Source organism: Dryobates pubescens, chromosome 30 (genome assembly GCF_014839835.1).
Source record: "Dryobates pubescens isolate bDryPub1 chromosome 30, bDryPub1.pri, whole genome shotgun sequence".
Taxonomy (NCBI): Eukaryota; Metazoa; Chordata; class Aves; order Piciformes; family Picidae; genus Dryobates; species Dryobates pubescens.
Genome location: NC_071641.1, coordinates 13,630,265 through 13,658,218, shown reverse-complemented (window position 1 = coordinate 13,658,218; position 27,954 = coordinate 13,630,265). Strand labels below are relative to the sequence as shown.

At 48.0% G+C, this 27,954-nt stretch overlaps 2 protein-coding genes across 2 annotated transcripts in view; both read right to left on the bottom strand.

Moving 5' to 3' along the window:
• The window catches only part of IPMK (inositol polyphosphate multikinase), a 56,111-nt gene extending 51,096 nt beyond the window's left edge, over positions 1-5,015 (bottom strand). The window contains exon 1 of the mRNA XM_054174702.1: positions 4,756-5,015. Coding sequence (XP_054030677.1) covers positions 4,756-5,005 — 250 coding nt within the window. The 5' untranslated portion in view covers positions 5,006-5,015. The remainder of the gene's footprint in view (positions 1-4,755) is intronic.
• A 10,177-nt stretch (positions 5,016-15,192) lies between these two features.
• CISD1 (CDGSH iron sulfur domain 1) lies at positions 15,193-27,473 on the bottom strand. Its single transcript, XM_054174716.1, has 3 exons — positions 27,363-27,473; positions 21,772-21,977; positions 15,193-16,725 (listed from the first exon to the last, which is right to left on the bottom strand). Exons 1-3 carry the CDS (start codon positions 27,391-27,393, stop codon positions 16,636-16,638), a joined length of 327 nt encoding a protein of 108 aa, XP_054030691.1. The 5' UTR covers positions 27,394-27,473; the 3' UTR covers positions 15,193-16,635.
• Positions 27,474-27,954: the final 481 nt, after the last annotated feature.

Sequence of the window (27,954 nt, the reverse complement as noted above, 5' to 3'; positions counted from 1 at the left end):
TTTCTCCTAGGACTTATTCAAATAGTACTTTATTTTGCTTAGAAGAGAAGCAAAATGTCAGCAGTATCCAAAATAGGTTGCATCTTCAGCTCACCGCTTGAGGAAGCACAGTAAAAGGAGCCAGGAGCTGTGTGTCCCAAAAAGAGTTTGCAGTTGTTAACAGCAATTGTGCTTTCACCTTTTAGACAGCATTATGTCTGAATGGGCTCTGCTGTGCAGTCCTGGAAACTAAACAGGATCTTTACAAGCCAAGATATTTACTTTAAAACAAGCACCAGACTTCGAGAAGTTGTTCTGTCAGTTGGCCATGCCAAGGAACAGAGAGTGGGTCTAAAATCTGCGCAGAGCTGCTCTTGAGGAGTTACTTGCTGCAAGTGGGATCTTGTATGCTCTCCAGCAGCAGAAAAACATTGCCACACAACTACCACAACATCTTGATGTACTACTTAGGAGAGTTTAATGTAACCTAAGACTGGCTGAAGTTCCCTTATGCTCTGGATTTCCTGACAGACCAGAGCACCTGCACCATAGTCAGGACAGAGCTCGCTGAAAATCAGACTCATGTTTCATCCTTCACCATGAAGGCGAAAACTCCACAACCTTCTTTCCCTCCAATCAGCAACAACAACCAGAGATACCACCACCTGCAGATCACACTACCATATGGATGTCTGTCATGGCTTTGTTCTGGGATTGCTGGGGTTTTTTCAGCACAGACAAGCTGTAGGATTGTTTTAATACACAAATAACCAATTCAGTATTTCCAAAGCAGCAGCAGAACTGCTTCATCCTTTTAATTTTGGAAGAGCTCAGAAACATTTCCCAGTGGCTCTGCACACAAAGCTTGCCAGCATTCCGAACCCCAAATCGACTGCAAAAGTAACCAGTACAGACCTAGGCACTTTTCTAACCAACAAAACATCCTGACATCCAATCCACAAGCTTTGCTGACCTACAGACAAACCTGTTCTGCACAAACACACCAAACAGTTTAGAAAAGATCCTCTGAGGCTATCCAACAAGGGCTAACCAGTAGGTACGTGCCACCTCAACCTCTGCACTAGGAAAACAGCAGTCAGTGTTGCCGGTTTTGTGTGACCAATCAAGTCCCAATGATAGGGAATGGCCCCTTTAGCTGTGGGACCCCACTAATGGCTTGGGGTCCTCCAGCACTTTCAGGGTACAGACACCAAATCACAGCCAGGGTCAGGAACCTCTGTAAGATGGCATGTCCCATCTGCTCCTGCCTCTCTCCACCTGCCCACAGAAATAGGCCACAACCCAAGGTGGTTACCTTACTACACATGATCTACCCTGCTCTGAGGGAAGCACTGCCTGAGACAGCACTCAACAAAAGGTCAGTTGCAGTGCCCTGAAGGTGAGGGTCTGTGTGTTCATGCAGGGAGCCTGCAAGAGCTCTCTCTTTGCAGAGCAGTGGCAGCCACAGTGAGCAAAGGGAAAACTGAAAGGTTATTCAGGGAGGACCCTACAGCAAAGATGTTTTATGGCATACACTAACCGAAAGAGGAGTTAAAAATACTTTGGGTACCTTCAAGTCCTCTGGTGTTTGTATGTGGGGACAAAAGTGAAGTTGAGCACAGAGGACAGCAGGGACATGCAGGAAGAAGCTGTGCAGAACAAGGCAGGCTTTGGACTTGAATCAGTAAACAGCTCAGATACTAAAACCCTCCAGGTACAACCTCCAAGGTACATTTGCCATGTTGTGTGCATGGCAACAGATGTACCCCGACCGAAAAACCAGGCAGTCTGCTTTTACAGCTTTAGGCTTTTTAAAAGCTCTTTTTAAAAAGAAGAGGCTCTCTATGGGGTAGGAAAGGGCAGAATGGAAAACAGCAGGGAGGGTGACTAGTCTACAAAGAAGCAGAAAAGACAGTGGAGAAGGTAGGAGACACATTGGTCTCCTCACACACGCTTCCAGTTCTCACAGATTCTGCTCATCTGTGATATTCCTTACCAGTGCTGTTAGCAACTACATATATCCAAACATCTGGCCACTAGCTTCACAACAAAGACACCAATGGGGAGCAGCACTGCAGAATTATACATGACCCTCTACCTTTAGCGTCTCGACTGCCTGCACTCCTACATACAACATCTGTAAAGAAATAGAATGAGAAGATTTGGTTACAAAAAAAAATGAGAGAGCTGTGAGTGCCAGAGCAGCTCTGGTCTTCACCTAAATGTAGAAGTCAGTTTCTAAGATGAGATGATCAACTGTGTTGGTACCTCTGCAGGAAAACCTCGGACTTGTTTGTTAGATGAAGTGGAATTATCTAGAACTAACCCATTTGAGCTGTGCCGACAATATAGATGGTGTATGACCTGCATTGCCTTGATCCAACTGTGATAAAACTGACATGGCACAGGTGAGGTTCTCCCTGAAGTAAGCATTTTTTGCCTGTATCCACCCAATGTTATATGAACAACAAGGCAGACGAACAGCTCCAAGGATCTTACACACCTCCCCCGACATTTTACTGCACCGGGTGCAGCAGGGGCAAGGGACAAGAATTACTTTGCTGTGGAGATTATCAGCAGTGAGACAGGCCACAGACGCAGGCTATAGATAAGACAAACTCACAGTGCCATTAGTGCTGTAATTCCACTCCCTGATGGCTAAGGGGTTCTGAAGTTCAGCCCTTGGCCTGTTCAGCTGAGGCAGCTCCTAGTGACAGGGTTCAAAAGCAATATGACAGCAGGCACTCCTTATAGCTATGCTCAAAAGGGCATGCTGAGAGTTCAACAGATGTATACCTTACACTTGGCTGAGAGGCAGCAGTTACACCAAATGGGAGGTGCTAGAAGGGTGAGACATGCCACTTGGCAACCTTAACTTGGCCACTTGCTCTGGCACTGACCACTGCCTATGTTAAAAGACACCTTCAGCAGGACCAATACCTCACTCCTCAACTTGGAACTAAAACAGAAATTGAAAGCAGGTGGAGGCACACTTCAAAAGAGCTGTATCCTCATGTCATTTGTACTACTAGCCTTCTTATTAGCCATTGGATCAAACCTACTATCAAATAAACAAGCAACTAAGACATTACCCCAGGCTGGTAAAACACATACTAATATTTTGCTGAAGTTTCTGGCAGCCAAAGACTTGAGGGTTCCTTTTAGATAAACCATAGTTTCAACACACATTATGACAGTGCCAGCATGCTGCTAGCTACATTCCCACTGTTTTAAAAGGTGCCTGTTAAAACGAAGCTGAACTGCTGAGGCCCTTTGGCTTAAAGCTGCCAGTTAACTGCCCCATCCTTACCGGCGATTAGCAGTTACGAAAATCACCAGAAATGAGGTATTTAGCAGTGGTGACACCTCTCCGTCTACCCTGGATGAGTCCTGCCAGCCCTGCCAGCAGAACGCACCTTGGCCAGGGAAACTGATCCTCCAGCCCTGATGGGACCACCAGATCGCTCAGCCTGGAGGTGGCTGCCAGCAACGCCTCACAACCCTCAGAGCACCGCCAGCACCCCCGTCAGAGCACCGCCAGCACCCCTTCGCAGCCCTTAGAGCACGGCCAGCACCCCCTGCACCCCCTCGCAGCCCTTAGAGCACCGCCAGCACTCCCACAGAGCGCCGCCAGCACCCCCTCGCAGCCCCCAGAGCACCGCCAGCACCTCCTCGCAGTCCCCAGAGCACCGCCAGCACCTCCTCGCAGTCCCCAGAGCACCGCCAGCACCCCCTCGCAGCTCCCAGAGCGCCGCCAGCACCCCCTCGCAGCTCCCAGAGCGCCGCCAGCACCCCCTCGCAGTCCCCAGAGCACCGCCAGCACCCCCTCGCAGTCCCCAGAGCACCGCCAGCACCTCCTCGCAGTCCCCAGAGCACCGCCAGCACCCCCTCGCAGCCCCCAGAGCACCGCCAGCAATCCTCTCGCAGTCCCCAGAGCACCGCCAGCACCCCCTCGCAGCCCCCAGAGCACCGCCAGCACCCCCTCGCAGCCCCCAGAGCACCGCCAGCACCCCCTCGCAGTCCCCAGAGCACCGCCAGCACCCCCTCGCAGTCCCCAGAGCACCGCCAGCACCCCCTCGCAGTCCCCAGAGCACCGCCAGCACCTCCTTGCAGCCCCCAGAGCACCGCCAGCACCCCCTCGCAGCCCTTCGAGCACCGCCAGCACCCCCTCGCAGTCCCCAGAGCACCGCCAGCACCTCCTTGCAGCCCCCAGAGCACCGCCAGCACCCCCTCGCAGCCCTTCGAGCACCGCCAGCACCCCCTCGCAGCCCCCAGAGCACCGCCAGCACCCCCTCGCAGCCCTTCGAGCACCGCCAGCACCCCCTCGCAGCCCTTCGAGCACCGCCAGCACCCCCTCAGCGGCTGCCAAATCCCCCAGCCCCGGTGTGGCCGCCAGACCCCTCATCCTCGAGCACTTCGCGCTGAGGCTGGCACCCGAGGGCGAACAGGTGCTGGCAGCTCGGCGCGGGAGGCGGGCAGAGCCCGACGGCGGGAGCTCAACCACCGAGCTGACAAGCCCTGCCCGCCGCTCCCGAGGTGCCGTTTGCCCTCTCCCGCCGCCGCTGAGCGGCTCACGCCTGTCACTGACACCCCAACGGAGCTGCCGGCCGCCGCCAGCGGGACGTGAGGAGAGTGGAAGCGAGACCGGCCCCACCACAGCCAGGTTTGGAAGAATTAAGACAGCCAGGAGGACGGGGGTGGGGGTAACCCCCGTCATGGGCAGCCCTGCCCGCCACTCCCCCCGTAGGTTCCCTCCCGCGCCCCGCCGTCGCTCACCGCCTTTATCCTTGCCGTACATGTGCCCGGCCACCTGGTGCGACAGCGGCACGCAGCCGTTCAGCCCCCGCCGTCGGCCCCCCGCCGCTGCTGCCGCCGCTGCCACCGCGGGGCCCGGGGAGGCGCCGAGCGCCGGCTGGGCCGCGGCCTCCTCCTCTGCCTCGCCGCGCCCGCCGCCCGCGCAGCACCCGCGCCCGCCCTCGGGGCGCCCTGCCGCGGGCAGCGCCGGGCGCGGGGGCTCCGTGGCCATTTCCCGGGGGTGACGGGGTGGCAGAGGGAGGCTAGCGGTGGCCGCGCTGCGGAGGCGGCAGCAGCGGCGAGCGGGCCTCAGCGGGCGCTGCGTGCCGGGGCGCGGGCGGCGAGAGCCCGCCGCTCCATCACCCCGCGCCGCTCCGCTCCGCACCGCACCGCGCCGCCCACCTCGCCGCTGAGGCAGCGACTGGCCGCGCCGCCGCTCCGCCCCGGACGCCGCTCCGCCTCCGCCGCCCGGGCCGGCCCGTGGCGGGGTGGGGGGTCAGCGACAGCACCGCCGAGCGGCGTGCGGCTCCGGGACTAGGCCGCGCCCGGGCCCCGGCGCCTCGGTGTGGCGGGTGGCGGGCACCGCCTGGGTTCGGCGGCTGGCTGAGGAGGTGGCAGGGCCTAGCACAGTCCCCGAGTGCCCGCGAAACCGGCCCCGTGGGCCGGTGACACCCCCGTGGACGTGCCCATGCTGCCGCCGGTCCCCAGGGCCTGCCCCCTCAGCTCTCCCTGGGTCTCGGTCCCTCGAGCGAGTCCTGTGTGTTGGCAGTCAGGGGCTGTTCCCCCTTCACTGGTTCTCAGTAACCCAAAATACTCGAAAAATCCTTTTGAGTTGTATATCGGGTTTGTTTATTTTCTCTCCAGTAGATAGAAGGACTATCAGTGAGAGCAAACAAGCATGCAAATAGCATCAGACCTGTATGGTGGGAGAGGACCTTCATTGCAGCCCAAACCAACCACGCTGAGCTCTGTAGGTGCTGATCTTTCATGTGAGGTGGACACACCTGACCTTGCACCAGATCACAACCGGGCAATCTGAATTTTAACTCCCTGTGAGTAGTGGAGGGCATGCACAAGCCCTGCATGCCCTCACCGTACCCCAGAGCCCACTGCCTGCTTCAGAGACTTAATTTTTTCACTACAGTATCTCTCAGCTCTCTCATCAAAACCTCGAGTTGCACCAGGTGGCTAAGATTGGATATTAAGAGAAATTTTTGTCCCTGAAAGGGTTGTCAAGCCCTGGGAGAGTCTGACCGAGGTGGAGTCCCTATCCCTGGAGGGGTTTCAAAGCTGTGTAGATGTGGTGCTGAAGGACATGGTTTAGTGGTGACCTGGCAGTGCTGGGCTGGGCTTGATGATCTTGAAGGTCTTCACCAACCGAAAGGATTCTGCGATTCTATTTGTAGGGCTGTCATTACTGTCTTGTCTTTTCACTCTTCCTTTCTTCTATAGAATTAGCTCAGCTCTGTGAACAGTCAGTCTGCATTTTTGCTGCAGTATGAGCCGGTATCGTGTTTAGCATTAGTAGGACACAGGAACAGGAAAACAAGGGCAGAGATAGGAATATGAGTTTTAGCAGATCTATGGCATTCCCCTGGATTTTATAAGAATGCAATGATGTCTGTAAGGAATCAGCGTTGACATTAGGGGGACAACAATGTGGTGACCTCAGCTATTAACTTGCTGCCTCTTCCTAGCTGGGAGAACTGGATGGCAGTTTGGGAGATTTCCACAGGAAATTAAAGTATCAAAGAAACAGGAAGGTCACAGGGAAAACGAGAGTATTGAAGAGTGAGAGGAAGGAACATCACATATAGATCTATCAAAGCTGAGATTCTTTAGTTCATTGTTCATGGAGCAATTTATTTCCTTCTTAATTGGGTGAGATGGGGAAGACAGTGGTAACAACTCAGCAAGGTCCTTTCTGAATTAACAAGACTGGCCAGAAAACGTAGGTTTCTCCTTGCCAAATATCCCTTTCTCATCAGTCATTACCATCCAGCCCTAAAGATTAGGAGTCAGATGGTTGCCAGCAGAAGCTCCTCTCTTCAGTTCCCCAGCGCTGCATTTTCCCAGAGGGGTGTTGATGCAGTAGAGAAATACCACAGATTGGCCAACCCTTGCACACCAAAAATTACTGAGGAGCAGAGTGAAAAAAAAAGCACAAGTGGTATGTGTCTGGCAGAGGGAGGGCTCCCGGTCTCAGCAGCAGCAGCTGCTGCAAGGTTTGGATGCCAACCTGAGCCTCGCAGATATTTCCCCCTGCAGGGAAGAGAGACACTTTGGCTGATCTGGGTCTAAATGCAGAGAGAAAACCATAGATGGCATTTCAGCTTTGCATGAGCGCACATGCGAAGCTGATCTACCTGAGCTTGAAATCTCAGTGGGGAAAAAAGAATGAAATGTAAAGGCGAAACCATGGAATTTAAAGTCTATTCAAGCACCTAGTCCTGAATAAATAGCTTCTAGATATGCTTAGAGTGAGCAGAAGTGGGCCTGGAGGAGATTAAAAGCAACACAAAAGGATGAGTAATTGGAATAAGTAAACACTGACTGTTTTCTTTTCCCTGCTATTTGCTTTAGTCAGATTTATGCATATAGAAACTGAGTGACGCCAGACTCCATCTTCCGCTCACTCATTCCGCCCTCACGCTTCAGCACATGGAGTTCACTCGTCTTATCTCCTAAATTAAACCAAGCAGAACTGAGAAAATACCAGGAATGACAAATAACTGATTTCTCCACAGAGTGTGATACTGTGAGAGTTTGTGCTGAAAGCTGAACCTACCAGCAGGACTCTTAAGGAGACTTCTTGTCTCCAGGCTGTGCAGCAGCACTTGGAGAGACAGCCGGAGAGGCTGCTACAGGCAGCTCTTAAAGGAAGGACAGACGGTTGGGAATCCCTCTTCTCCCCTCAGCAAGATGCATTTGGCAAAATTATGCCTAATTCTGAATTAGTCTTTCTCTCTGTTGCTGGAAATCAGTCTTAGCCAGTCTGATGAAAATGTATTTTGCCCAAACTGCTTTGTGCTGTGAGAGGTTGTCTCACCAGCAGATTGCAAAGCTCCCCTGAACCGAGTGAGGATTATAAAGAACCGTGTGCTGCTGCTGGAGTAAAGCCCTTTCCCAAACACAACAGCTAGTTAATAGCTAACTGCAAGATGCATGGCAGTTCAGTACAGGAAATAAGCTCATACTTCAGTGGAAGTGGAGGAGGATATTAGGTAAACAGCTTAGTGGGGCTGAAACCTGGACAGAAGTATTAGTACTCTAGAGCTGTGCTGACAAGAAGCACCACTGGATTTTTCACTGTCCCTTAGTAGGGTTCACAGCCACCTCTTCCCCATGTCACCAGAAACATTGCTCCTCTGCCAGCGCTGTGTTTTCTGCATGAGGTCTGTGCAAGAGATCTAGATCCTGCTGCCCACAGAGCCACTTCCTGCAGCAGGCAGCCGCGCTTGCGTAGCTCCTGCCGGCCAGACAGATTGCAACAGAGCTGACCTGGGCCGTACTTGTGGTCCCGATGAGAAACACCAATTGGGGAAACCAAGAATTTGCTGGAGGGGTGAGAGCATCTGCAGCAGTGCTTCTGTGGGCAGGAGGGCCTGTCCTCCTCCTTGGGTGCAGAGCAGATGTGGCTGCAGCAGTGTGGAAGCTGTAGCTGCATTGCAGTTCTTTTATTCACACCCTTTCCCAGCAGAAGGGCCACTGTATCGTGCCCTCTTTAAAACAGAGCTTTTAATCCTTTGGTAAATTCACCAAACTTCTGTTCTTGTCAAGTGAAGGAAAGTCTAAACTACCCTTTTCTGTTGTAACTGCAAAACTCAGCGGTGCTGTCATCCCACTTTCTTGCCTGGCTCTTGCCTTGTCTCTTAGGTATCAGGTCCTACAGTGGGTTCTGACTGATGCAACTCTTTGATGCAACTCTCCTCCCTGACAAGCAGGTACATCTGGGCTTTTCCAGGGTGAAATCTAAAGAAAGTGTGTCAAAAATCCACCTATACTCTGGAGATGATCCAGCACCTTTTGGAAGTGATTCTGAGGTTGGTTCACAGCAGTTATGTATTACCTGGATCACCTTTTCTACAAACAAATGCGGCTGTGAATTTCTTAGAATGGTTTAGGTTGGAAGGGACCTCAGAGATCATCTACTCCATCTTCCCTGCCATGGGCAGGAACACCTCTCAACTAGACTTGGCTGCTCAAGGTCTTATCCAACCTGGCCTTGAACACCCCCAGGGAGGAGGCATCCACAACTACCTTGGGCAGCCTATTCCAGAATCCCATCACCCTCATACTGAAGAACTTCTTCCTCAAATGCAGTCTAACCCTGCTCTCCCTCAGCTTGAAACCGTTCCCCCTTGCCCTGTCTCCAAACACTCTCATGAAAAGGCCCCCTCCAGCTTTCTTGTAGGATCCCTTCAGGTGTTGGAAGGCTACTCTAAGGTCCTCCCTGGAGTCTTCTCCTCTCTAGATTGAACAACCCCAGCTCCCTCAGCCTGGTTTCTTTTGTATTAGAAAGCTACAAGTTCCATAAAGATCAAGAAGCTCGTTTCAATAGTTCCTTTCTCCCTCAGAGTCACAGAATCATGGAATGATAGGGGTTGGAATGGACCTCTGAAGATCATCTAGCCAAAACCCCCCTGACCAGAGCAGGTTCATCTAGTACCCAAAAGGGCTCTGAATGACTCCAGAGTTGGATTTTTGTTTTGGTGGTGATCGTTAAAGAAAGTAAGCACAGAATTTTCAGGAAAGGTTCATTTTTTGGCCTGAGAGGAGGTGAAGGGGAGGGAAACAAGTGGAAAGGCTTTCATGGTGGAGAGGAGGCAGCAGTGGGTGTTGCTGAGACTGCTTTTATTAAACGTCTTCATTTATGACCCATAGAAGAGAACATGCACAAAGTCTCCAGGTCTGTGGGTACTCCTGACCTCCTTAAGGTAGTCAAATGTCACACTGATGGCAGAGAAGTCCTGCAGGTTCTCACACAACTGAACAAAAGCCACAATGTTGGCATAGGAGCTTCAGTGTGGATAAACATAGGGCAATGCATGCAGAGGAAAGTAATCCAAATCAAAGCTCTTTGATACTCATCCTGGAACCAGCTTTTCACTGCCCAGGAAGGAGAACCTGAACTCACTGTTGACAGTTGACTGAGATCATCCTGGTATACATCTGCACCAAAAAAAGCCAACAAAATATTGGGCAATATCAACAAGAGTGTTGAAAGACAAAAGGCTTAATCTTCCTGCTATGTAGCCTCAGCCTGCCACATACCAAGACCAGCTTTCACCCCTGGTCTGTTATGGAGAACAGGAACATACCATTAATTAACTGGTGGAAGATGGAATTAAACCATAATTTGTGCAGCATCTAAATTGGTGGAACATGTTTTAGCTGCCTCCAGCCTTAGAAAATGGCAGTGAGATTTGTATGCTTTGACACCCTTGGGTGAGAAGTTGTCCTTCTTTCTAAAGCAGAGGCATTAGAGCAAAGTCTTTAGTACCATCTCCTGGCAGCTAAAGAGTACAGGTACCTTCAGCTTACAGGTAGCTAAAGATTACTCCCTTGGTCTTCCTAAACAAAGATTTTTCAAGTGTGGCTTTCTGTCTCTGTCAGGGGGTTGCTCAGGGTTTACAAATGCATGACAGCATTTTACCAGTCACATCCCAATGCTTTAGGAGAACCTTGGTACTTGATTCAAGATTATTGACATGCCAGGAGATTTATTTAGAATGCCTCTTTCCCTTTCCCTAGAGGCTACTTGCATTGCCTCCACCTGCAGTAGACTCCAACACCCATTTTGTGACTAAGCCCACTGCCAAGTGGCATTAAGGGAAGTCTCTCCTATTAAGCACTACTCTACTCCAAGACTCTCTGCAAAGCAACCGAATTTCAACCCTTGCAAAGTGATTTAACACATGCAGATGTTGGAGCCAACGATGAAACTGAAAGTGCAAGATGACACTGTTTCAGAAGAGCAACCCATTTAATAATTGCTGAAGTGAAAGTCTCCTCTGGCTGTTGTTTTGGCACCAGAGTCTTGAGCAAGAGTCCTGTCGGTGAACAGACAGTGCCTCTTGACCATGTCTTGGCCATTTATGGTTCTATTTGCCAACTGCAGAGAACTATTTGAGAAAAGCTACGCAGCCAGTGACCTTATCATTCATTTTGCTGTGTTTCTGTTGTCAGATGACTTGACTGAACAGCACAAACATTCCAGCTACTGAGCAGATCCTTGCAGCGTGCTCTGTTTTGAATGCTTCACACATTAAAGCTGTAATTTCTGGCAGGCTCAGGAAGCTCCTCTTTTCTGCACAGGCTTCGCTCGGAGAGCAGAAGGCACTTTCTTTGTACAAATGTGCCATGCATTCAAAACCACCAAAAGCAAACTGCAGTCTGCATGACAAAAAGGATGCAGAGTGGATTAAGGGCAGTGCAATGTCAAATGGGAGAGGAGGGGTGGTTTAGTCTTCAGCTAGGAAAACGAAATCACAAGAGAAATTATCTCTTTCTGCTTAAGTAAGACATACCCAACTTCTGTGTATCAAAGCAATCAGAAGTTGCTTGAGAACCCCAATAAATCCTTTCTTAGCAGTCCAAGCTGCACAAGAGAAAGGTGGACTGAATTCTGCTTTGCTAAAAGCACCTAAACCCACTGTGATTTTCCTGACTCGAGGGAGCGTGCCAGTAAATGCTCCATTTATTGTAACTGCACATCTAATTAAACACTTTACGAAGGTGGGCGTGGAGGAACGTTCCACTGCTAACAGGGGACCCACAGCATGAGTGTCCATGGCTTTCTGTCCAGAACTGCAGGATTTCACAGCTGAGGAAGGAAAAACGCAGGAACAGATGTCTGCTGGAGGCGCATCATAACCCCTTCGGCTCGAACAAGCGAGGTTTGGGCTAACAGAAGCACTCAGTCCCAGACGCTAATGAAGAGCTACTTTGTACATCCCTTGCTTCACTGTTGGAAGCACAATGAAATGCAGCACGTCATTTGCTGTGATTCAATTTATCCATTCTTGCTACCACCTAGCACTGTTACTTGGGGTTAAAGCTTCTCTTCTAGCTTATCCTTTCTCCCATCTGCCACTTTGTTTCTTCTCTTTCCCCCCTTCTTGTTTTTGGTTGTTTTCTCCAGACACACCTCTTTATTTGTGTGTTATTCTAGGTTTTATTCAGCTTCTCTCTGCATTAGCCTCAGCATTAGGTGGCCTGGAAATCATCCTGCCTGAGAAATGCACAATGCACCACAGGCAGCGCAGCTACACCACTGCTAAAGAAAACAAGCAGCAGAGAGCTTCAAGCAGCAGCCCCTAGTACCCATCCTCTTGGAAAATGAACGTTTTCCTGCCAGTACACAGAAACCAGTCATCAATGCAAAAAAAACCCCCAAAACAGGAGAGAACAAGCCTGGGAACAGAAGGCAAGTGGGGGAATGGGTATCTGACACTGCTAGGCTTACTGTTTACCAGTGACAATGGAAAAGGCATTTGGCCTTCTCAGCAGGTCCATGTGAAATGTTCTGACCAAGCTGAAATAGATGATGTCTGACAAACTCAGCCTGCTGGTAGCTGTGTCGGGGCATCCCCCTCTGCCCACGTGCTATGGGGGCATCATGATCGCTTGCCTAACCCAGCCAGGGGTTCTGTCAGCCTTAGAGCTTCAGGAGTTGAAGCAAGCACCACAATTCCATGCTCAGGCTGGCTAGAGAGAAGCCAGCCGACAAGGGTTCCTTGCACCACCACCGTTTAGCTTCACGCCTACGTTCCTATCCTTCCTGCCATTACAGAACCTTCTTCCGCTGCTGGAGTAGAGCCACCGCGATACAGCAGTGACTCAAGTTTCCATGCCTTCATTGAGCTGTAGGACACTGAAAGGAAAATCCCACTCCAGCTCTTGTGCAAAAGGCATTTTACAGACCACAACAGTGCCAGAACAAGGCTCAAACTGCACATTATGGTGAAAACTTCAGAAGGGCCTGTGGTCAGCTCTGCAGCTGGCTGTTGGGGAACAGCATGGATAGCTGCTTAGTCCTGAACATGTCCATGCAGCACCCCATGGATCAGTATTAGCTGGGGACTAACCTGTTAGAGAGCAGTGAAGGGGAAAAGGCTGGAGGGTCATAGTGGATAGGAGGTTGACCATGAGACAGCAATGTGCTCTTGTGGCCAAGAAGGCCAAGGCCACTCTGGGCTATATTAGGACTGTGGTTAATAGGTTGAGAGAGGTTCTCCTCCCCCTCTACTCTGCCCTGGTGAGGCTGCATCTGGAATATTGTGTCCAGTTCTGGGCCCCTCAGTTCAACAAAGACCTCAGGGAACTGCTTGACAGAGTCCAGCACAGAGCCCCAAAAATGATTAAGGGAGTGGAACATCTCCTTTCTGGGGAGAGACTGAGGGAGCTGAGGGCGCTTTAGCTTGGAGGAGACTGAGAGATGACCTCCTTAATGTTTATAAATATGTAAAGGGTGAGTACCAAGAGAATGGAGCCAGGCTCTGCTCAGTGATGCCCAATGACAGAACAAGGGGCATAGGAAGTTCCACAGAAACAGGAGGAAAAACATTTTCACTGTGAGGATGACAGAACACAAGAACAGGCTGCCCAGGGGAGGTTGTGGAGTCTCCCTCTCTGGAGATATTTAAGACCTGCCTGGATGTGCTCTTGTGTTACCTGGTATAGGTGATCCTGCTCTGGCAGGGGGGCTGGACTGGCTGATCTTTCAAGATCCCTTCCAGCCCCTAACTTTCATGATTCTGAATGCCTGGGCTCAGACAGATAGCAGTGCTGCTAACTCAAACACATGCATGTACTAAAAACACCCTTAAAAATCAGCACTGCCTGCATCAAGGAGCATCAAAGCACCCAGCATTTGTTTCCTTATACTGGAACCATCTGTGAATGCAGTGCTGGTTAAAATTAGCCATGAGGTGAAGGGTGCTGGAATTAAAGGCACAGAAAACACCTGTACCTTACAGCCATCACCTCCTCAAGAATGCTGATTGCAGAAGCACTGAACTATTTGACATTCAGACTAATTTGATGAGTCACACTCAATTGCTGCAGAATCAGAACTTTAATTTATTCACCTTCCTCATGAACACAAGTTGAAAAATAACAATGCAGAACAGAAGTGAAGTTTTACGCCGGGACAGGAATCCTTCACCGCTTTGATGGGAAGGATTCGTACCACAGTTCCACAGCGGAATTCCAACGTGAGGTACAAATTGCACATTTGGAAAAGAATCTCTTCATGGTTAGAACCCAGCAAGGATGTAATCAATTTGTTTCATATTGTAAAGACTGAGGAAAGCACTGAAGAACAGAGACTTCAGAAAACACTGGAGCAGGCAAGCACTCAAACCGTTGGAACGTGATAACCTGTTGTGGTGCTAGGGAAAACAAATGGAAGTGCTCTCTGTGATGCCCATCAAGACTGCTGGGGAGTTTGTTTACTCAAATCCAAGCCTCTCTTTACATTAGCCTGTCCTAAAAACTCATTTAAGTAACAGGAGCTTTTAGGTACAGTAAAGTGTATGTACATGAAAATAAGTTTTAACCACTTTAGGTCAACATTTAAATGTGACACTAACTTGCCAAAGATAAAAATAAACATAGTCTGCTCCTGCCTCTTTGCTTCCCAGGAACAAAAACTTCTCATGGAACCCTGACGCCCAAACTCCAGGAAATGTTTTACTGGCAAACTCCAGGAAAACATTTATGACTCCAGAGACTCATCTGAAACTTCGGGACTTAATCTTTCAGAACACTGCTGCAGCTTTCAGTGAACTTTCATTCCTTCAAAGAAGCCAGGCTTTTGCAGCTAGCAGGAAAAGAAGTCTCAGGCCAACCCAGCGCAGATGCAGGTTGATGATTACGACAGCAGAGGCACAGTACAGAGCTACTCACAGCGTAACTCTCCCCTGACAGAAACGGCACACCCATGAGATAACACAGACGTTACAACCTCGAGATTAAGAGGAGCTCAAACGTGTGTTTGACAGCAATACAGAAGTATCCAGTGTCACAGCCTAATAATAAACAGCTAATTTTGTTTTGGATAAAAGCCATCTGCTTGATAACTTGAGGTTAAAACAACTTGCCCTATGCACCAGCAAAGTAAAAAACCAAATAAAACCCATCCAATACCTTTACAGTCAAGTAGTACGAACAGAGAGAAACTAAATGTATCTGAATGGGACTTCTTACAAGCAGGTCTCTCACAGGCAGAAGCTGCCCCTACTGTAACACCCTACCTGCAAACTCTGCCGCTTTTTGTGTCTTCCGACAAAGTTCAGAGCAGTCAGCTGAGGCCTCAGACTCTGAGAGTCTCACACAAAGAACACACAAAACATCTTCTTCAATCTTAACCAGACCAATCACAGCCTTAAAAAAAAGAACAGTAAAACCTCAACTGGAAGAATCCTTAAGGATCCAGGTTAAAATGTCAGCTTCTTGAAAAGGCCTTTCTCCTAACTTGGAAGCACTCTCTGGGCTAGGACACAGAGCTCACAGGCAGCAACTGTGCTAAGGCTGGGTATCCCAAACTGCCCTCTGCCACCCTACTGTTTGGGTTTTGCTTTGTAGTCATTTCTATGTCAAAAAGTCAAAGCTACTTAATTTAAGGAAACCAACACAACAGCCAGGAATACAACTGTGTCAAAGTGCCGTAGGAAGGAAGGGTAAGAGCTGTCCTTGCCTCCTCCTTCCCTTCCCCCTTGTTTCTAGCTGTCACCAAAGCCTTTCCTTGTCCACATAATTTCTTTTGGTAAAATTAGCTGAACCACCCTAGCAGTTAGCCCAGGGAGGCAGGAGTTATTTAAGACACATAGAGCCTAAGGCCACTTAGTAAGGAAGGTGTGCCTCCTCCCTCCACAGCGGGAAGAGTCCTCCGGAACCGGCCAGAGCAATGATGAAGCAGGCAGCAATGATGGGTGGGGTTTAGGGTTTATTTTAGCTACTGGAATCAGTTGGCATTGCCTCTTCCACAGCAGTGTCCTGCAGCCTGGGGAAGTCAACTTCATTGCTAGAGACTGCAAGGGACACTAAGGCTTTTTAGGAGCAAAGAGAACCCTGCCACCTCCTGCCCATCACGCTTTGAGCACTTCCTATCATTCACTTGACTATTAAGAAAGCTCTCACAGAGACCATCTTCCTAATCCTACTCTAAATACAAGTCTGTGGTCTGGTAGTGTGTTCCTGATAGCATATGGTGGTAGGGTCGAGTTTCAACACCACTGTGAAATCAAAGGTAAAGTTGCTCTTTAGCCCCATCTTGCTGTAAGCCTTTGATGTTGTCTGTTCATAGCAGCTTTGAATTTGTTCTTTTACAGAAGGCAGACAGTAGTGTTACAGGCCCCACATGGCACCCACAGAACATGTAGCATCATCGCAGGTTAAGCCACATTTTGGCACCATGATTTCTTTCATGCTGCTACCTTTTACATAGAAACCTGTCCAGACCTGTAACTTCAGAACCTCTCCAGCATTTTAGGATCTACCTTTTGAGCACACATTCTACTGAATAGCCTCAGAGTAGTACACATGTATTTGAAAATAATTTAATACCTATTTTCTGCTGAAGTACATTCTGAGTGTCAGTTCAGTTTCATACTCCAGGAGAGAGTACACACACTTTACAGGACAGAAAATTCAAACCAGGACTGCTTCGTAAATTATGCATTGTAGTGATTAAAACAAGACAAGCACCAGAGAGAATACACATGCTGAAGCCTGTTGTATAGATACTACACTGGAAAGTCTTCAGTGACATGACAAAGAATTTGTGGTTTTCCCCCTCCAATTACAAGTGAGCAGAGGATCTGTCAGACATTCATTTTGCAGCTTCTACTGTCCGCTCTACGCCTCCTTCCTCTTGATGATCAGAGGCCCAACATTGTCGCCGGTTTCCTCGTTGTGCTTTGTGTGAGACCCATCACACAGTGGGAACTGAAAAAAAGAGAGAGAAAACACATCTCAAGCACATCCAGTTAGAATTGAGACCCTAGGGTAGAAGTTCAGCAGAGTATCTTCTCAATAAACTGACTGTGACCACATACCACCCAACTTCTCTGCCGGCATCTCAGGTCTCCCTGAGTTTTGGCTGAACACTGTCCATGGGAGTGCAGACTTGAGAGGCTTACAATGAAAAAACAGCAACTCAGCTTCACTCTTTTTGGTGCTCCTGTCTCAGACCAGCAGGAGGAAAATGCAGCCTGAGCTGACCTTCAACTGTAGCCTACCTGAAGTATCTTGCTCTCAGCCCTGTCCCCCGACTCCATTCTCCCAGGCAACAGCCAGAGTTGCATGCAGTTACAGAAGTGGGGTGAGGAAAAGAAACTGGAGCAGATCCTTAACTGAGCTTTTTATCCTGTTTTTCCACATCACAGGATGAGAACAAGGAGTTTCCCTAGCTCACCTCTTACTCAGTGGGACACCTACATGACAGTCCTGCCCCTGGACAGAGTGAGAAGCCACCTTTGCTTCATCCTGGCTCAGCTACCTTATCCAGACAAAGGTCTATTTGTGCAAACTAGCTTCCACATGAGGGTTTTGACCTGCTAATGGAAATAAACTGCACCTCCAATTGACATGGCGATTCAAAGGCCTGGCCAGAGCAAGACCCATGGGGACTTCTTTAGCCAGCTCTAACTGCCCAGGTCCCAAACCAGTGACAACGACTGTGTTCCATGGCAGCTCTTTTCACATGCAAGAGCCAAAGGACATTCTGTGAAGCAACAAGGAATAGTGGTGGGATCCAACTTTTCTCAAGGATGTAATATTCCCTTGCAATACCATCACAGTCTTCCACACTCCACTGATCCCAGTGTTCAAGCCTCAGTCAAAGCCCCTGAATAAAAAGTAACACCCTATCACCCATGCTTAATTAGAATAAAAGATTGCAAAGTCATGCATGAAAACAGTAAAATTAAGACAATATACTTGCAAAATTTTTTCCCAGAGCTCTAAAAATAAACCCAGATGTCCTGTAGCATAGTATTGTGGGAGGGGGAAGAGGTAAGGTGGGGGTTATTGGTGTGTTTTCAGTTACAAAATGTCAAACCCCATGCTATAAATGGGGGTGATGTTTCTGAATAAAGAAACCCTGAACTCAAAGAGAATACTTGTCTCAGCTGATTCATGCAGGAACCTTATCATCACATCAGTCTGTTGTGACTCAATAAGTAGGCAACGACAGACACTTGGAAAAGATCTGAGCAAAGAAGAATGTTATATTCAGGGGACACTGACCAGCTTCCAACCCAGATGTTGCTGGATCAGTTGTTCTTCCATGAAACACTACAATTCCCTGGTCTTCACAGGACCATCAACCCAGCTTCCATCAGACATTAAAATCTCACATAACCTGAAGTCCAGCTACAGCAACACCATCATTTCCAGTTTGCAAGTGACAAAAATAGTGGGAATCATGGGCTTCAGACAGCATTGAGACATCTCTAACAGCTACCAATTCCAGGTGCTCTGAACTCATCCTCCGGGCCTGCTGGTCTCAGAACTACTGGCTCACAGTTTGGGAAACCTAACTCGAGCTTCTCAGAGAAAAGACAAAAACCACACCACTCTCCAGAGCTTGGTTACCTTGAAGACCAGATACTGAACAGGTGGATTCTGGGCCTGACACAGCACATTCATCCTTGATTAAGATAAAGCAGGCTAGCAATAGCAGCCAAAGCTCAGACCCTGAGGGAATTGTGCAGTGATCTGGACAACTCAGCTTATTTCCCTTGACACTGAACAGTTAGATGTCCTGCCACTCTTTCTTCTGATGTGTGGCAGCAGTATTCCTTGACCCTCAGCCTGGGGACTAATACCTCTCTGGAAGACAGAAGTTGCAAGTTATGACAAAAGAAAGCCAATTAATATATTCACCTCCTGGCTTATACACTTAAAAATACAGAAGAGTAAGAAAATGAGTATTTTTAACTTCAGACTAATTAGTTTGGTTTAAAGACAAAACCTACTCTGTGCTGGTGAATTTGAACACCATTGTTGGGGTAAAAACTCAGCCAGCAGTGCTTTGATGTGCCTGCAGTGCACAACACTGAGCAGGAAAGGGCCGTTTAAAGAACTACCTACCACCTACTTGAACAGATAATTACATCCCAAGACAGACTTATCTGAAGACACCATGTGTGTTTCTTTTAAATACATGCACTCCACAAGACTTTGGCCAACATAAACAAAGCCTTTGAAATAAGCATGTCAGGAAAAAACCCCACCCAACTGCAAATAATGCTGCTCCTTTTCTTCAGTCACTCCAAAACCCTCTGGTACACTGCAACTGCTTGGTTATTCCCCACACAGGAGAACCCTACCTGAAACCAGCTGTAGCATGCAGTCAGTGCACACAGAAGTATTGCATGGTCCCTATGCTGCTGGTGCTATCAACAGCCTCATGCCTCAGATAAAGCTAAACCTGATCAGAAGTGCCCCCAGAGTCATACAAGAAGACATTTCTAACTGGGATACAAGATAGAGATGCACATAACCTACCTACTTAACAAAAAGGGACTTAGTCATTTATTTTAACTGCCTGCTCTGGAAGCACACACAGATGATGCCAGCTAGCTCCTTCCAAAGATGACAAGCATGTGAGAATGCTGAAGGATGTCTCTGTATTTTATTACTGCTTGGCAATAACTGCACACAAGAAGAAGCACGCACACTATCTTAAAGATCATTCTATCCCACCATACAAGGTCAACTGATCAGGGCAAGAAGGCAGCAGCAAAACTGCAAACTGCACTGTTTGAGGCAGATGATGCTCATTAAAATACTCATTATTAAGCATCAGGGAAAGAAAACAAATGCCTTCAGAATTTTCCATTGACCTCTTTAATGCCTTTACAAGGCCTTTCAGATCAGACTTCCAAGAACGGACTTATTGTAAAGGCAGCCTCATCCACTTCCTCTCAGTGTGATTGCAGAACTAACCCAGGACAGTACGTTCCCAAAGTGACACCACCCCTCCAACATGCCAAAACATACTCTCTGAGATTCTTATTTCACCCAAAAAAGATAGCATCAAACAATAGCTAAAGTATTAGCAGAGACTGGAATGCAACCACTAAAACCAGACACTATCTTCCATTTCTGTCTAGAAAACAAAGGAGGAAGCAGAAAGTACAAACACCAAGATAGGATTCATTTGATTCCTTTTTCAGAAGCACTGAAGAAGGCACCTACACTATTTCAAACTCAAATTCAGACACTAAAAGCAAGTACAGATACTCAGAGCAGCCTTTCTCACCCCATACCCTCCCCGCTTTTTCTTTTCTAGAGCTGTAGCAGCTTCCAATGCTGAATTGTGGCTGTCAGGTGAGACTTGCCACAAAGATGAGGTGGCCATGTTGCTGCTACACACATACATGACATCTGCATGCTGTACAGCCATCAGCACTGCACGTAGATGTACACAATTCCTCACTGTGTAATCCTATCATATGTAACCATGACCACGAGATTCGGCTGTAGGTAGGGTGAGGAATTCTGGTGTTCAGCTCTGACTCTGGGCAGCATCAAAGAAGACAGCCCCATCACCACAGGATCACATCATGATGCATTTAATCCTCAGCAGTATTTATTGTTAGAACAAATACAGCTACAAATGGGTAACTTATTTTAGCCCTCAAGGTAAAGAAGTCAGAGCTGACAACAGGAAGACCTCAAAGCTACAGCACCTGGAAAATTGCAGAGTGTGGCCCAATTAGACTAGTGCTTGAGAAGTCCAGTATTCAGTTTACTGATGGAGAGAGAGCTAGATTTCAAGGCTGTTGGCCTCAGTTATCTGGTTTTGACAGGTTTTTTGGTATTATTTCTGTCTCCTTTCCTTAGCACCCTGACTTCTAAAATGGCTTTGAAGTGTGTGCCAGTGGTAAATGGACAGGACTACTCAGGCAGTTCACTCTCATTACAGACCCCAGAACTACCAGTACAGATAAATTCTACGTATCTTAGCTGCACCTCTACCTCAGATTTACTTCTGGTCACAAGTGTTGTTGAAAGGCTTAGGTGTCATGCTTCCCACCAACTTCAGGCATTTGAGGTAACCCCATTTCATATGCAAGTATGTTGGACCAGTGTCTAGGCCAGACTTTTGATTGCTCAAAACCAGAGTCTCAAAGCATGCCCTCCTGCTTTCACTGGCTTCATGTTAGAATTACCTGTGTCCTGTCCTGAACTGCCAAGTCACAAATGCATTGAGTCCATCTGTCAAGGTCCTTCAAATCTTTTAACTTCAAGGACTTCTTTTTAGATTCCCTCCATCACCACTGGGGACAAACCACCACTGTGCTCACTCACGTGGCAAAATGCAGCTATCTAGAGAACACAGCAGTGCTACAACAATAAATTCAGGACAGAACAGCAGTACCACTGTAACACCATCTGCACAAGTCAGGCTCTCCCCAAAACAATTCTGCTCTCACTCTGTCTACAAGATTTAGCAATGGGCTCAGACATTGCAAGTGGCAATTTGTCACCAGCTTTAGTATACAGAGAGTCTTCTTAATCAATTTCTGTCATCAACAGCATGAACTAATAGCAAGGTACTTTCTGAGCAAATAAACTTCCAAGTTACTCCAGTAAAAGCCATCCAAGGTCCTCTAAGACTGTGGCTCCTGAACTCCTACTTACTGCCATCAAGCCAGTCATTTTGGATAAGCCCAAGTATCAGCACACACAGCATGCAAAATAGCATCTGTGATTCACAACTGTGAGTGCTCCAAGGAGCTCCAAGGGATCTGCTCCTTCAGAGCTCCAGAAACATTGTGTTCATTATTAGCACTCATCTGCAGGCTTTACTCTGGGAAACAGTGGAAATCTCCATAGTTTTACAGATTAAAATACTGCTACATCCCCCTGCAGAACCATAGGTAAAAAGAAGTTGGTTTCCTCTAAATCAAGCAAGTAGAAATAGTTTTGTTGACAGATGCCTGCACATGAATAAAACTGCCCCATTTATTCTTCTCTTACCTTCTTAGATCTCCAACAACGACAGTACACAGCCTTGTCTCCCAGATCTTCCATATCAAATGCATGGACTACCTTGGGATTATCCTTCTGGATGTGGGGATTCACCATTGCTTTGCAGCACTTGTCTTTAGAGAGGAATTTTTTGTAAGCTAGATACCCAACAGCAGCTGCTCCAGCAGCTAAGGAGACTGCAGCAATCCATTCACCTAGCGTAAAAGGGAAAACAGGGAGAGGTCAAGTTTTGAACACAGCATTCTGTTAAAACTACTCAGTAGCAGATGTCTTTGTTGCAACACCTTTACTTTCCACCAGACCTTTTGGTTTTGTAGGAATAAGACAGTACCTTAGAAGAGCATTTTCTTTTGACACTCACCTAGTTAATCTACTCTTTTCTACTGATCAGGAGTATACCCTGTAGCAGCAAAACCCCCTACAAGTCACTAAGAAGGACATTCAGCATCAACAGCCCAGGCAGGATCCCCTCAAGGTATGGGTACTGTGCAGCTCTTAACAGAACTGAAAAAAGATAGCAGGTATTTGGCAATGGGGAAATTATTTCATATACTACCACCAGTGACAAAACTCAGTTCAGATTAAATCCCTGCTGTGGTGTACAGGAAAGAACAAGGATCCAAAAAGACTATATTTAAGAGTAATACACAAGTTTGTTTTAACTGGACTAGGTCTTGCCTCTCTGAAAGACAACTTCCATCAAAGAAATCCTCTTTCCATCGCCTCTCATTTCACTTCTCCTCCTTCTAGTGATCTCTAAAATCTTTGCAGTCTTGCTCAGTTAGGATAGTTCCATTTTCTGCAAGGAGTTTCCCTGCTTTTTTTGTGGCTCTATTGTTTTCTCTCTGCCTCATGAAAACATGCTGGACTTTAGCCCAAACATTCTGGTTGCAGCAGGAGGTGGCTGCCGTATCTTTGCTTTTGTCCACCACTTCTACTCACACAGACTCATAATGTGTACATACAGAGTTCATCTGATTCTACAAAGAGACAAACCAAACAGGAATTTGAGTTTTAGCACATTTACACTGCTTAAAACTAGAACAGCCTCCAGTTGGGAGTTTCTATCTTGCTCTTCCACGCTTGCATCAGATCTGAAAGATGCCAAGCCAGATGGCATCTTTGGACGAAGAAACATTACCACATTAAAGGCTAAAAAGAAACAAAAAGCCTCTGTTAGTTCTTCCTACTCCTCATGGCCAACTGACTTGCTGTACTGCCACTGTGAGCTTGCAGTAAATGGATCAAGCAATTTTTTTTTGCTTCTCTTCCAGCCTTTTCTAAAATCCATACCAAGCCCTTTCCTCAGTTGGCTCACGTGCCCCATGCTAATCCAGTGTCTGGATACAGCAGTATGTAGAACAGGACAAATAGTTGTATGATGCCTGTGGCCTTGTAAGATCAGGGAAGGCAGGCATGCTGTTAGTCTTAATAAAGAAGTAAAAGATGCAGAAATCCTTCAGAGTCCATGTTCTTAGTAAATAAAGCAGAAAACACTAACATACAGTGAGACTTCCCTTGCAAACCACAGAATGGTAGGGATTGGAAGGGACCAGGGATCACCTAGTCCAAACCTCCTGCACCCACAGCAGGTTGCCCAGGATCACAACAGCCATGGGCATTGTGAATCTCACCAGAGGAGACTCCAAAGCCTCTCTGGGCAGCCTGCTCCAGGGCTCCAGCACCCTCACAGCAAAGAACCATTCCTTATGTTTAGGTGAAACTTCCTGCATTGCTGTTTGTGCCTATTGCCCTTGGTCCTATTGCTGGACATCACTCAGAAAAAGTCTGGCCCCATCATCTTGTTCCCCACCCCTCAGATACTGATAAGCATTGATAAAACCTCCATGAGTGACAAACCCTCCCTTTAACAGGGTGAAATTAAGATACAGAATCTTTAGTATCAAACAATTTAGGACAGGTTTTCCTGCTCCCAAACTCCTATAAACAACCAAAGCCCCATATAGCATATTGTGGGTATAGTGTTTCATATACATCTACTGAATTTTCACCAATTTGATCTCCCCTTACAAACTAGCCAAGGTAATGCATTAACTTTAACAGGGTAAGGAAGTGAGGAGGCAAAGTTAAAGAAGGAATTCTATGAAAATCTGCTTTAATTTAGCAAAACAGTCACAGCTGAAATCAGAGGCATCAGGCTCCCCCAAGCTGTCACCACAGGGAGTCTCTGCAGCACCCTTTTCCCCCTGTTTCTTGAGCACTGTTCCCCAGGCAGAGCAGGGCTGCAGCAGGGAGAAGGTAACTCAGCCAGTGCTGGGACAAGCTGGGTCTGGTTAAAATGGTTCCTGATGAAGCATCAAGTTCAGCCACAACAGAGGGACTGCCTTCACTGGGGATTTGGGAAAAGCAACCTGGCCTTGAACACTTCTAGGGAAGGGAATCTTCTAGTTCAGTGAGTCTCCACTTCTTTTGAGAACCACATTCATCTGTTACACACACTGGCAGATTGTACAGACACCCAATATATTTTGTTCCTTACAATACATCACAGTGTCTTTTTTTACTGTATTTGCTTTTTTCCCCATCACTTCTCTGCAGCTCTATCAGGATGAAAAATTGTATGAAGCAGTAATACACAAACCCCAAGCATTTAAAGCAGCCTATTCTTTAAGTTCCACCACCACCTTAATGAACATCAAGTAAACTTATGAAAGCTATCTGAATTTAACAAGTAGACTTTTAAGAAGATCTCATCCTGCAAGGTTTCAGAGGCTGTAAGTTTTGTCATCAGCTGTTGTTTTGTTTCACAAAGAGGTTTGGAAGACCTGGAATCTCTATTTCACCTTTCAAACTAAGTTAACCTAAGACTGCACTTGGAAAGCAAACATTTTAAAGTATTACTAAAAACTTCTGAAAAATCTGTTTCAGGAGGCCTCTGGTGCAAGCTCAACAGTTTGCTGCCAAACTCTTAAGGTCATGCACGTAGAGGCATCTGTCAACAGAGTGACATTGATATGTAATGTCAAGGCTCTTTATTTCTTTTTAACACAAAAACAACACCAAAAGCAACTTTGGAATGACTGCTGAACAAATTTCAATCCTGCTGCAATACCAAACCACAATGCTACAAGTCACTACAGGACAGGATGCCACAGGCCTGTGCAGGAAGTCAGAAATATTATTTCATGTCTTAAGGACTGAACAAGGGAAAAGGTCTGGCTAAAACTCCAGAAAAAATAACACACTAAGGAAAGAAGAGAAGAGAGATGGAAAGTTGGAAACAGAAGTCCAAAGAATGCAATCCCAGGAGAGCAGACAGTGCACAAAAGAACACACTAAAAAAACAGCCCAGAAGAGGAAAACAGCAACAAGCCAATTGTGGAAATTTGTTGTCTTTTAGATTCATTTGGCATATCCTAATAAACAACAGATTTGGATCACGAAGTTTCTCCTCTCTCTTAAAAGCCAGAATATTACTCTGTATGTTTTTAAGGCTACTAGAGGTACTTTTAGGATCTCCCTTATCTGCAGGAAGAATATGCATTTACCATCTGCACTGACAAGCACATGAAGAAACTGAGATGGTCTTGGCTTCACCAAGAGTACATGACCCTCCCTAGAGCACGTATCAATGTGTTTTCCTGGAACCAGGAACAACATGTAGGAACTGCACCCCTACAAAAGTTAGTCCAAGACAGCCCTAAGAGGCAATTTTCAGGTTACCTCAGCTGCTTAAAAAACCTTCACATTATTTGAAAGGCAGCTACAGAGTAGGTGACAGATGAACATTCTTAATTTTTGTCTTCAGGAGTGCTTGTAACCTTGAAGTGTTTTTCTTCTCCTTTTGTGGCCAATGAAGGAGCTGTGCTTGTTCAAGAGCTGTTTATGAGGATCTAGCAGTGTAACTGTCCACAACAAAAGGCCACCTTTTGGAAGGCCACGCCTGCAGAAACAGCACACTCGCTTACTGAGGAGTCATCCGGGATAACTAACTAGCTGCAAAGAAAGCCAACCAGTCAAGCAGATAAAGTCACTTCTACCACTTCACAGCATCCCCAAGAAATGGGATTTCAACTGACACACTTAATTCAACTGAAACCTTAAGGTAAAGAGGCCACCTGTGGGAAAAAGATTGTTGGGTCTGGGCCTTAAGCAGCAAAAGGCAAATCACCACGGTCTGATCCACGGTCAGTGTCAGGTCACACCTGCAAACATTAGTCACCACAACAAGCACTAGCCACGCTACTCACTGCCTTGCGAAGAACTATTTCAGTACATACACACACCAATATACACAGAAGCAATTCACTCTCCAGTTACTACCAGAAATTAAACCCCACAGAAATACTGGAAGTTTCTGGTGTCTGGTTTTGTTGTGGTAAATAAGCCTTATTTGCTTCCAAAATTCATCAGCCCGAGACACGCACAGGACAAAGAGCTGGTGACCTGCCAGGCGTTGATCCAAGGATAATCTTGACAGAAATCACATTAACCATATGCCACCTGCTCCTAAACAAAGCACCTTCCAGACTGCCCTGATCGCCTCTTTCCCCTGCTCCTGGGATAAGGAGGATATTTTCAGTTTGATTAGGAGAATGTTCTTCTCCCTCCCCACCACCCCAAAAAAGTTTTCTTCTCAATTCCAAGTGTACAGAAATTGCTCTAATTCTTGCAAGCTCATGAACTACAGTAAGCTGTCCTTGAGAATTCCAAGCTGGCTGCAAATTGTTACAACGTCATCCTCAGGCTTTGCTTTATTTTAACAAGCAGAGCCTTCCACCCTTATAACCCATTTTGCATTATAGCAGTGCCTTGGCCACGTTCTCTGCGCGTCCCCCCAAAATACACATATCCCCCGATTTAAGGGCATGAGCAGCCTCGCAACAGGAAACCACAGCCATGCTAGTGACGCTCAGGTACCTCAGCTCTCTGGTTTGTCCTCCATCCATCCCTCCCTCCCTCCCTCCCCGTTCACGCCTTAAACAGCGCTGTGTGTTTTAAGAGCTGCAGTGCTACTCCGAGCGTGGCTTAGGTCAATCATTAGCGAAGCATCACTGTTCCGCTTCAATACCGGGATTTGAGGGTAAACAAAACTCCCATAAATTTACAAGTTTTCACTAGATTTACGCCCGGCAGCTTCACTTGAAGTACGGGGCCTGAACAAAGGCGAAGCCTTGACAGTGGAGTAGCAGGGAGAAAGGCAGAAACGGCGGTGCCTACAGCGGGCTCCCACCCCCATCACAGACAAACCCCTGCGGGTTGCCGGAGCCGGCTGCGAGGGCCCAGGCGCAGGCAAGAGCCTGGCGCAGAGCTCGACGCCCTCAGGGTGCCGGGCCAGGCAAGTCCGTCGGGCTAAGCCACCGAGCTTCGCGCCGTGAGCTGCAGGAAGAAGAGTTTGTCTATGTAACTGTAAGCCCCGCCGCCGGCTCGGGGAGCACCGGCGCCCCCATGGGGGGCAGCCACGCCGCCATTTTGTCCCCGGGGGTACCGTCACGGTAGGGATAAAACGCGGCCCCAGCCCGGACCCCAACGCGGCCTCTCCCCGCCACCCCGCGGGGCGCACACGGCCACCACCCGCCTGCCCGCGAGGTCCCCGCGGCCGCAGCCATTGCCCCTACCCCGCACAGCAGAGTTCTGCCCCAGCCCCATGGCTCCCGCTCCTGCTGCGGCAGAGGGCACGCGCAGCTCCGCGCCGCCACCGCGCAGGCGCCACACTCACCACCCGCCCACAAAAGGGCGAGGGGAGCACGCCCCTTAAAGGTCTTGTCGAGGGAGAAATTGTTGGGGGCCTTGTGACTGGTATAAAGGTGGAGATAGACTTTTGGGCATCCCCTGTTGTGACAGGACAGGGAGAGATGGTTTAAACTGAAAGAAGGGAAATTTGAACTAGATAGAGGAAAGAAGCGTTTTACACTGAGAGCGGTGAGACCCTGGCCCAGGGTGCAGAGAGAGGCGGTAGAAGCCCCATCCCTAGAACCATTCCAGGTCAGGTTGTTTGAGATTGTGAGCAACAGGCTGTAGTTGCAGCTATCCCTGCTGAGTGCAAGGGCGCTTAACTTGAGCTTTAAAGGCCCTTTCGAACCCAGACCGTTCTGTGCTTCTCTGAAAGCAGCCCGCTCCAGTCACCGTGAATGTTAAACGTGAAGGGCGGACGCACTTCAGAGTCACAGAAGTTCCTCCTCCTGGCCGCGAGGCGGCAGCAGCGCCGCC